This window comes from Bombina bombina, chromosome 2 (assembly GCF_027579735.1).
Source record: "Bombina bombina isolate aBomBom1 chromosome 2, aBomBom1.pri, whole genome shotgun sequence".
In the NCBI taxonomy this organism is placed as follows: Eukaryota; Metazoa; Chordata; class Amphibia; order Anura; family Bombinatoridae; genus Bombina; species Bombina bombina.
Window position 1 is genome coordinate 105,144,052 of NC_069500.1, and position 12,184 is coordinate 105,156,235.

General features: G+C 36.1%; 1 protein-coding gene across 1 annotated transcript in view; it reads left to right on the forward strand.

The window, feature by feature from the left end:
* Positions 1-12,184, forward strand: part of LMBRD2 (LMBR1 domain containing 2) — a 71,332-nt gene that overhangs the window by 33,497 nt on the left and 25,651 nt on the right. The window contains exons 7-9 of the mRNA XM_053701207.1: positions 1,248-1,322; positions 10,518-10,631; positions 11,129-11,312. Coding sequence (XP_053557182.1) covers positions 1,248-1,322; positions 10,518-10,631; positions 11,129-11,312 — 373 coding nt within the window. The remainder of the gene's footprint in view (positions 1-1,247; positions 1,323-10,517; positions 10,632-11,128; positions 11,313-12,184) is intronic.

The window sequence follows — 12,184 nt, forward strand, 5'->3', positions numbered from 1 at the left end:
TAATGTTTTGTAGAAGTTGTTGCAGTACAGGGGCTTCAATATACTATCATGAGGAGTAATTTAACACCTAAGTGGAAGATTTGACTTCTGTTGAAAAAGGCTGTCACGTAACTTAAAAATACAAAATAATAAATGGCCTAGTTATCTGATGCAGTCATGCACAATAGAGACTGTGCGAGATAAACATACCATGCCTTAACCCCTTAACAACCAGCGCCAATGTGCGCTGGTCGTTAAGCCCTTAAGGACCCGGCCCCTAAAAGTAGCGAGATTGCGCTATTTCTGCATGCCCCACGAGTGGGGCAGTGCAGAAATAGTCTGGCAGAGGTACCATAGCAGAGAGGGACACTCTGTGTCCCTCTCTGCATCGGTCAGCAGTGGTGCTGATTGTTGGTGAGGAGGGAGGCAGGTGGGGGGTCCATCGCTGGAGGGGGGCGGGAACAGGTGAGACTGCTACACTGCAGAAAAAATGTATGCTTTGTGCAACAGGGAGGTGGAAGGAGGGAGGGGAGGGGAGGACGAAGAAGGCGATACAGGGGTATCCTAGAGTGGAGGAATAAAGGCTAGGGAAAGGATCTTGGAGGGGGACATTTTGGCCGTGTACACAGGCTTTAGCATTAGTGTATTAATACATTTCCAACTTCCTTTTATAAATCGGTGTAAATTACATAAATATATAATACCTGTGTATACAGAGTAGTGTTTCAACTGCTATCAGCATCTCCTCGCCCCAGAGGCTTTCCAGTGATCTTCTGGATTCTCCCAATAGCATCCTCTACCTGGCAAATGCCTTACTCTGCTGGCTGGTAAATAATGCTGTATATGAATTAGTGGTCACTTCTTACGTGATATAATTAACCACCACCTGCCACAGATAGGTATTTGCTAGGTATGGGGCAGTAATTGGAGGCAAGGGATTGCAAGGAGGATCATGTTGTCCCCCTTTAGCCCATATATGACCCTTGATTATTCAGATGGTACATAGAGGGACTGTTAAATTTTCTCCCCCAGGACAACTGGGGTGTGAATAGTGGAGTGGCTTGTTAACTCTCAGCACCACCAAAAAACATGCAAGGAGCCCACTAGCAAATATATTAAAGTGTGGGTATATAATAAGCATTTCTGTGTATTAAAAAAATAAACAAACTAATGTAAAACTAAAGACAGTAGATATAATTGTATGTTTAATGCATGCTTTGATTACTAGTAAAGCATCAATTTAATTGCATGCTTAACTTGTTTTGCAGGAAGTCCGTAAAGTGAATGAGTGCATCAAGTATAATCACCCATTGCGTAAATGTGTTGATACAATTCTAAAGAAGGTGAGATATTTGTGTTGCTATTAAATATTACAGTGCACTTCATGATTTGACAACCTAACATATTACTTTGTGCTTCTATAGTTTGGGGTATTCTAAACGTATCAATATATAGATTCCTTCCCTAACTCATAAAGAACATATTGCTGGCTGCTCAGTTTCATACAAACTTGTCAAACTCTGCCATACACGGAGATCTATTGGGCCTGATTCTCAAAAGCTCACCAATGAGGCGAGATGTTATCAATACTATGAACCCCCTTTAAAAGATTCTAGAAAGGCAAATTTTATCTTGCGAGATCTGTATAGCATTAATGACATTCCCTACATTTCTGTTTAAGGAAGGACATATACATTACTATATTGTACTTAATAAAATTATGTTTAGACTTTGCACGTTTGTATTCACTTTAGACTTCTCATTTTGTATTTTAAGTTTTAATACACTTACACTTACTATGCTTTGAATTTTGTATAATTTTATACACAAATTATAAGATGCAAATTGTATGAAGTAAACAATATAAATGCAAAATGAAAAGTGTACAATGTCAAAAGTGCAGAATTCACAAAGTAAAAATGTGCTCAAAGTTCAAAATACAGATTGTAGCTTAGCTTTGGAATGTAGAAAGTAAAGAGTGCGCTGGACACAAGATGATTTATTTACAAGCTGTTGAGCTTTTGAGAATCTACACAATAATACACTTGCTTGTTGCGAATGTTTTTGTTATGCAGTATAGAACACTGGTTATCAAACCTGGCCTCCCCAACAGGTTAGCTTTCCAGGACTACCTTGGGTGAGAGCAAGTAAAATAACCATGTTTACTATTTAGCTGATTATTTTACCTGTGCTCCAGTTCAGGCCTGTTAGGGAGGCCTGGGGACGGGTTGGAAAACCAGTGGTATAGATTGTAGTGTTTGTCCTAGAAGAATTAAAGGGACACTATATATACTTTTTTATGTATGCATAGTAAATATGTATTTGTAATTATGCCAGTTTGAAAGATTTACTTAATATTGCATTCCAGGAACATACCTTTTAAAAAAAAAAACTTCTTAAAGGGACATGAAACCCAAATGTGTTCTTTCATGATTCAGATAAAGCATACAATTCTAAACAACGTTCAAATGTACTTAGTTTTATCTAATTTGCTCTTGGTGTCCTTTTGTTGAAAAGTATACCTAGGTAGGCTCAGGAGCTGGGAGCTAACTGTTATTTGGTGGATGCACATATACAGTATGTGCTCCCAGTAGTGCATTGCTGCTCCTTCAAGAAAGGCTACCAAAAGAATGAAGAAAAATTGCTAATAGAAGTTATTTAGCCATGTATGCTCATGTATGCTCTATCTAAATTTTGGGTTACATGTCCCTTTTAAGTATGTTTATCTTCTCTCCTTTGCTGTGGACAATAAGGGGCACATATAAATGAACCACTGCACTGCTGTAAGCAATCACGGTGCAATGTTGCAGGGTCAGTGTTTTGAAGTGTTGAGGATGCACTCTAACCTCTCTTGGGGCAGTGGAAAAACATGACAAGTGGACAAAATAAATAATGAAAGTAGATTACTAATTCATAATAAAATGTTTGTTTTTTTGGGAGTGGGGAGTTGAATGTTGATAGAAATCAGTAATGAGAACCATTGTTCAAGCTATCAGTCTGAAGCCGTTTCACCCTCTGGAATTTTCATTGTTTTATAATTAATGTCACCATGTCCGCTTGTACAGAAAGCCCAATTGGACTAATTGTCATACTGATGAATAATGCAGAGACAGTAGAATAAGAACATATTATACCTGCGTGTGTGCTCACAGTAAAACTGGTACATTCTTTTCCCATAGTTAGTTCTGCAAAGCAATCCAAATAGTTGTGTATGAAAATAGCAGGTCATCCTCAACAGATGTAAACGTGTGGTTTTTTTGTGTGTGTTGTACGGGTGAGCTCTATATTATATACATATAGAAAGAGAATCAATCTGTCAGGAATGAACAGCTCAGCGCCTTGTTCTATCACCCGGTTACCACCTGGGAGTAGCATCTTTTAGCCCAATTGTGCTTTTCACACAGGAGAACTTTCCTTAAGTATCGCAGTCTGATCCTGCCTAACAAGGTCAGTCCTGCCCCAAAATACCAGGCAATTCTCGTCTGAACAAGGGAAATGATGACCCCAGACGATTGTTTCGGCCTCCTTGAATAATGTGCCTAGAAGGTACACGGCTGCACCTCACTGACGAAGCCCAAAGGAGGAGGTCTTCCCTCTCTGTGATTCTCTTTATGTATGAGCTCAATATATACAATTCTACTACTTTTTAAATGGTCTTGATATTATGAGAACAGGTAAAGTAGTGGTATTTTGTATTGATTTAAATGTATTATAATGCAATATGATCTTTCATTTCTAGCTAATGTACTAGCTATTGCACAGCATTGTGCTCTCTGATCCTACTGTATCTGACAACAGAGATTGCTATGCCAGTTAGTAATCTAAAGCAAGCCAGTCATGTGACATGTTTCTTTGTTGGCATCAGATCTATAGATCATGGATCTATTCTTCAGCACAGGGACATTCATTTTGCATAAATAAAAAAAAAAAAGCCTCAATACTTTAAAGTGTATTCTTCCACTAAAAAAATACTATTTATTCATGTAAGGAAAAATATATTAAAAAGAGTGAAGAGTGATAGGCATGGCTTGTAATCGTGATATGATGATGTCTTGAGTCTACTTCTGTCACTTGATATAAAAGGTGGCGAAAGCACTCTACAGTTTTTATATAAGGTTAACCTTTTACACTAGAAGTGTCCCTACACCTCATTAGAAACTGCATGTAACATATTCCTTGTTTTACGTTTTTCATTTCATTGCAGTTGTCTTGGTATCGAGTGCTGTTTTTTTTTAAACCTGTCCCCAGGCCTCCCTAACAGGTCAGATTTTGAGGATATCTGAATTAGAGCACAGATTAAATAATCAGCTGATTAGTAGACATGGTTATTTTGTCTGCTCTCACACAAGGTAATCCTGGAAATCTGACCTGTTAGGGAGGTCTGAGGAAAGGTTTGAAAACCAGTGGTATAAAATAACATATCCTTGGCTGGCGCAACTGTTTTTCAGTAGCTAAACTCCAACCTGCCACTTGCCTTATTTGGAGGACATGTTACTAGAGTAGAAGAGGATAGCCATGTTCATTGTGTTAGCAAAACTTACAATCTCAAGGATATTACTGTTTCTTTTAAAGGGACAGTAAGGTCAGAATGAAACTTTCAGGATTCCGATAAAGGCTGCAATTTCAAACCACTTTCCAATGTACTTCTTTTATTAATATAATTGTTCTCTTGGTATTCTTTGTTGAAGACTAAACCTAGGTAGGCTGATAGGAGCTTAGGAGCAGACACATATCTATAGCAGTTAGAGATGGTAAACTATGTCTACCTCGAATTAGCAATCTTAAATGAAGTCCCAAAATAATGTGAGTTTAATTCATCATATCCGCATATTCGCTGTATATATATAAATATTGATGATTATATATCTACATTTTTTATTTCCATCCTCCTCCCGTAGATCGTCCGCCATTGTTTTAGTCCGGTCACGTTTTTTTGTCAACCAATGACAGACCCCTAACCAAATACGCCCTTATAGACTTATGCGCATGCCGTACCTCGTGTATCTCTGCATGAACACAAAGTATACAAGTACATTACATACAATCTATTGCATACATTTATCTAACGCATGCGCAGATAGAGGAACGAAGATTGACATGCCAATGCTGTAACGTGGAGAGGGATGTTTCAGCTCTCTTGCCGGGTTGAAGATAATACCAGGAAGTAATGCATGGGGAGGAGCAATGAGCGTTACAACTCTGAGTAAAATATCTATTTAGTATACATACGAACATCGGAATTTAAAAATTTATATTCGCAAATTGTGTGATCAATACTTGGAGAATATTCATTTATTGCTCAATTAGTAAAAATTTACCATTAATTTAATGGCAGCAGTTTGTTTGTAGCTCTATATAACACTACTATAAACAATGTTGCAAGCACTGCTGCCATATGGCTTAAAAAACATGCACGCTCCTGAGCTCACATATATTTACTCTTTAGCAAACGATACCAAAACACTAATAAGATTGATAACAGAAGTAAATTGGAAAGTTGTTTAAAATTCCATACTCTGGGGGCGTGACCAAGCCGCAGCGAGGACCAGACGCACAACTGCATAGCTCTGATCTCAACTTTAAGAATTTGAGGTTTCTCTCATTATTTTTACAGATTTTTTATATAATATCTCTGTCAACTATACATCGAGCTAATCCTGTTTCCAGAGATACTACTTTTTGCTTCTGGGACTCACTCTAGCTGAAGTTATAATCCAGATCTCGTGCGGACCGTTGCGGCTCATCTCACAGGAACATCTACCCCCCCCCCCCTGCCCGGTTTGAGGGTTATCCGGACAGGGGGGTATTCATTTATTAATACTTTTATTCGGTGAGGCTTCCTCTGCACTGACTTTACCTTATATATTTCACTATGGAGAAGAGCTTTTACACACTAATAAGAGCGCTGATGGAAAATCTAGAGCATCGGATGTGCTGTGACTTTGAAGATCTTTCTGCAACCATTAGAGCCGTAAGAGGAGAGGGACACAGTAGTGAAACCAAGATGGCAGATTACACGAAGGAAAATCTCTCATGCGAAACTGTAACTGATAGCATAAGCTATACCACTGTCAAGAAGAAGCCTATCATGGAGTCAAGTAAGCTACCGAAGCTACAGGGAATTACTCCCCCCCCTAGAGAGTCTTTGCTACCTCGGATTTGGCTCAGATCTTGTACCTCTGACGGAATAGATGAGGAGCAGGCAGTGTGCTTGTTGGCAGACGCCCATGTTGGAGCGGCCAGACACTGAGTGTCCGACGAGATTTTGGCCAGAAAATTGAGGAACAATAAAAGGTCTTCTGTAATACAGAAGGAAGGAGGACAGGCTGCACACCGACCAACTATTCCACTATGGATTTTTCTGATACTGATCCTGTACGACATGTTGGGCTCCTCCCGATATGTCTCGCTGGGTTTCCAGCTTAGCACAGCTTTTCAAGAGAGGTGTTGGATAACTGTTAGCTCATATGCTTAGTTTACTACGGAGTACCAGGTTACTATATGATGAAGGACTTATTATTTCAACATATGTATCGCCATGTTTTAAGTCAACGCCATTCCGGAACTTTAGACTCTCTGCCTTTTACTCCAGCAAAATGTTTTTTTAAAGTCTTTTTTAGGCCCTTCCTTTGCTTTCTTATATTCAGTTATTTTATGTACTCAGTTAGCAATCTTACTCAGATTTATATTTCTAACCATCTTTTACTTATTCATTTCTCCTGTTATGAGAACTAATTTGCCTATTTGACTAGTTTATTTGGAACAGGGGCATTGTTTGAGAATAATACAGATCACTAGTACTTCTATATATAATGTGACAGTTCGATCCATTTTTAGAAAAGAAATTGTGGGTTTATTTGCAAATTGTTGGTACTATTTGATAACACAATTATATATATATATATGGGGGAATATCTGATCTCTTTTGAGCATATATATTATGCTAAGTACCCATGTGTTGTTCAAACTTAGACATTTATATTTATGAACAGCACTTCATGTCTTACCACTACAAGATTCCTTATCTTAGCCGTCTCAAGACGTGTATAATAATCCCCTTTCTCCAATCCCAAAATACCATAGACTAGATAGCTACCCTTTGTCCATTATAAATTAAGTAAATTTTACATTATCCCATTTAAAATATTAAACCTTACTGCCATATACTACTTCATGATTTCCCTTGTACTTGATAGCACAATAACTAATTTGTCCAAAGAAAGTTAGGACCATATAGGAATCTTTATAGATCCCATCCAATTATAGATGTTAACACTCAAATCCTCCGAATTCACCCTTTAGCTTTAAGCCCATGCTATAGCTTCCAATTTGGTAGCCCACCTAAACTAATAGGTGTACCTTAAAACACCAACATATATTCATACTATAACTGATTACATGAGACCCAAAATGGGTTCCTTTGATAACTGTTGGACTAGATATGGGATAGCCAATCAACACTTTAAGTTATGGATGTCCAATATTTATGCTTTTCCCACTCAAGTAGAAATGCCCCTTTAACTTTAAGCTCCTATTTAAATACCTGTACTTATATACTCTAAGTAAATATAGAGTCAATTATAATATACTAGCTTCATAAATTCTACTCGATCTGTATGAGATACCATTTCATAGTGCTTGCTAAGCTTCACATTCTGCCATATCATAGAATATTGCTATCATATGTGCTGCAGAGGTCGGCTTCATTTATAAATTACTAACCCTCTCCTTTCCCCTCTGAGCGGTGCTCACCCGCTGTTACCTATTAACTATTATGGAGCCCAACGTGGCTATCAACCTGACTATCATAGGTTTTTCAGTTGTTCCTAACCAAATGACCCATAAGAGGTCTCTCCCATAGTCAGCCAATTATGCTATTGTATCTATAAAACAGAGGTCTGAGAAGCCTACTTATTGTTATTCATAGTTCTGTTGCTTTTCCACTTTTGATTTTTCTCACTTATTTACCACTTATTATGTTTATGGAATAGTGATATATCTGTCTTATGATTATAAGGCTATCAATGTATGTCGTTTGTATCGCTAATCCTCATTAAAAAATCATAATAATAAAAAAATTCCATACTCTATCCAGTCAATTTATGTTTAATTTTGACTTTACTATCCCTTTAAGACAAAATCGAAAACCCTAAATTTGAGTTTTTAGCTTTTTACAGTTGTAGTTTTCCAGGCAAAATATCATCAATTTCATACTGTTTTCCCATAACTTTGTGCATTCTCTGTAAATCAGTTGTTACATTTATTTATACATAACGCTTAAAGGGACACTGAACCCACAGTTTTTCTTTCGTGATTCAGATAGAGCATGCAATTTTAATCAACTTTCTAATTTACTCCTATTATCATTTTTTCTACATTCTCTTGCTATCTTTATTTGAAAAAAGCATCTAAGCTATTTTTTTGGTTCAGTACCATGGACAGCACTTGTTTATTGGTGGGTGAAATTATCCACCAATCAGCAAGGACAACCCAGTTTGTTCACCAAAAATGGGCCGGCATCTAAACTTCCATTCTTGCATTTCAAATAAAGATTCCAAGAGAATGAAAAAAATGCTATAATAGAAGTAAATTCGAAAGTTGCTTAAAATGGCATGCTCTATCTGAAACACTAAAGAAAAAAATTGGGTTAAGTGTCCCTTTAAGTATATATATTATGTGAGATTAAGGTATAATGAAGCAACACTGTTGCAGGAGTCCATTCATTAATTCTTATACAACAATTTAGACTATTCAGACATTTTCCTAAGTAATAAATGGGTAGAATGCCCCGCCCATAAGGTGCCATCTGATGAATACCAAAGGTGATCCCAGGGGCAGTTGCACTTCTGAGCTTAGATACTAAAATATGTCCATAGGAGGACAGCTGAGAGAGAGAAGGTGAGAGGCCTGAGGCAAGAAAATCAGAATTTATTAATGGAGATTATATACATTCCTGAGCAGGTGTGTACTTTTGGAACACAGAAATGTCTTAAAGCTCGGTGACAGAATAGGTGTGTAGTTCTAGACAGGAATGTGACAAAGTAATACAGGAGGAAAGGAGAACCTTTTTGAGCAGAGGGGGGATCAGGGGAGTATTTGAAATCGAGATATATTGGATTGTGTAGTACTATTGAAAGCATTAAATGTTAGGGTCCAGATTATACAAAAAGGCTTCATGTCCAACTGATTCCTGAGTTATTATCACAGAGCTCATAAAAGTCATGCAGTTTGGAGGTTAATCATTATTTTTGGAACTCAGTCCCATTGTCCCCACCTTCCTCTTCATGAAATCTGGAATCCACCAAGACCACATTGAAAATCACTCATTAGGAGCATCTGTGTAGCAGATCTTGATGGTTCTGCCTATTGGTCTTTGTGATGTTCTCCGTTTCTGAACAGTCACGGACGTATACATATTGGTATATAAATTAAGATTTACGTATACAATATTCAAAGTAACAACCATAAAAGAATTAAAAGAGGGGAAAAAAGACTGATTTACAGTGAGTTCATACAGTGACTGACTGTAAATCGCACGTATACTATATAGTTATTTAAATTATCTATACATAATTTCTATGGAGACAGTAATTATTGAAACAAACTCTCCAGTAAATCTGAAAATAATTGAATTCACAATCTTCTTTTTAAAAACAAAAAACAAAAAAACTCTGTATTTAAATATTCTTTGCTAAATAAGGGGCAAATTGGCCCATGTATTATAGTTTTTTGGCTTTTTTTTTTCCAAACTGTAGCTGAATCTCACATTTAAAAAGACAGTACACTAAAATAGTTTTTGTATTAATGTATTTTCAATGACGTGTTATACCAGCTGCAGAGGATAAAATGTATAAGAAATTGCATTTTCAGGATTGCGTATATGAAGCAGCTGGTTTTGTGCTTTTAAACCATAGCCTATTACAATGGGTTGAGCTTCAGTTAATACCCTATCTCATTATGTTATCACTTTATGTACACACACTTGCTTCCTTATCCTATATTTGTCTGGAAAACTAAAGCTGAATACTTGGAAAATTAACATTTCATTACTTAACTATACTGCACCCCACTGGGAGTGTAATTTCATCTGCTGGCTGTGTTTACTTAGGCTATTCAGTAGCTGAGACTCCAGTATCAAAACTTTTACTGTAGGTGAGGATACCACAGGCTAAATCAGCTATTTCAAATGCCAAAATAGGGGCTACTTGTAAACAATTCAATACACTCCAGCAGGTAAAATTAATCATGGGGAACAATTTAAAGGGGAGAAAATGTTTGGGTGAACTGTCCCTTTAAGTAAAGCTATAGTAGGTTCATCACTCACTATGAGTTTAGATACTTTTTGTTGAGATATATATACAGGTGTGTGTGTATATATATATATATTTATAAAATTATTATTATTATTATTTTTTGCATTTAAACTAAATATATTTAGTGTTATAACATTGTGGGGTGGGTCACTGACAGCTTTGACTTTAAATGATCAGATTATTTAAAACCGTGTATGTAATGTTAATCACATATGGATGTTTTAGTGTCCTACGGAATATCAGGAGAAAATGGGGAGGAATATGGATGACTATGAAGACTTTGAAGAAAAGAATATTGCCTATCCCAGTGAGAAGACACTAGTAAAACTACATAAACAGGTACCCATATTGTACTTCGGTTTAATTAAAGGGACATGAAACCCAAACTTGCTCTTTCATGATTTAGAGCATGCAATTTTAAACAACATTCCAATATACTTTTATTTTCTAATTTGCTTCATTCTCTTGATATAATTTATTTGAAAAGCATATCTAAATAGGCTCAGTAGCTGCTGATTTGGTGGCTGCACATATATGCCTTGTGTGATTGGCTCATTTGCATTGCTATATCTTCAACAAGGATATCTAAAGAATGAAGCAAATTGGATAATAGAAGTAAATTGGAATGTTGTTTAAAAATGTATTCCCTATCTGAATCATGAAATATTTTTTTTTTAGGTTTTATGTCCCTTTAAGACAAATTTTTAGTTATAATTTTTTCAAGTTTCGTCCTTCAAGTATTTAATTATGCATAGAGCTGTACACTTGTCCGGTACTTTGCTTTTCAGAATATTTATAATTTATTTTGCAATTTTTAAATCCCCTTCTTGGTGTAGGTAATCTATTCTGTCCAGAGACATCGTCGTACACAAGTGCAGTGGCGAATTCTCCTGGAACAAGCATTTTACCTGGAAGATGTGGCAAAAAATGAGACCAGTGCAACAAGGCAGTTTGTTTATACATTTCCCCCTCAAGAGACAGAAAACTGGCTAATTCGACATGTGTACACCCCTACTGTTGGTATGTGCAGTCTGCTGTATGTAATAGTCATTCTTTTATTTACATTCTTGCAGTATAAATCATATTGCTCTCTAACGTGGCTCTGATTGAGCACCATAATGCATTTTAGTTTGTTTTAAATCATTAAAAAAATATGTTATCATTGATAGCTGTTTTAGCATTTTGGAAAACCTAAAGCGTCTATTTTTTTTTAAAACCTGTGTAACACAGAGGAACATGCTGGTGTTTAACAGTAATCTAAATTTTATTAAAAATTATGATTGTCGCAACATTAAAAATAAATGGCAGCATTTTCAGTTAAAAAGGATATAGAATTTTTTTTTTTTTTTTAATTATTAATAAAAAGTCAACTGGAAACTACATGTTATTTATGTTTGGCTTTTTCTACTTTGTTTTTTTTTTGTTTTTTAAATATGGGCAGCCAGTTTTGCACATTCTCAGTTTACATTTGAACAAACGCATGTTTCTTTATTTTATAAAACAGATAGAACTTGACTTAAATCACAGTTTCAAACCATAGACCATGTTTATAATCAAATATGTCCATCAGAATGTTAGGTTATGAATGCAATTAGTGTTTGCATGTTAAATAAAATGTTAAATATAAAGTTACACAAGGATAGTAAAGGGTTAATTCACATTTTCATAATTAAAGTGACAATAACTGATTTATTTTTTGCACTGTGCAGGCTGCATTGCACTGCATACTCCTTGTGAACTCTAAATTATATTTTACCCTCTGTATTTTTAGTGAGGAACCACACCTATGACAATTATGCAGTGCAAACATATACTGTCCCTTGTAATAAAACACACCAGGTAGTCTTTATTAATAATGAATGAACTTGTGCACAATGTTGTAGGGACAGTCA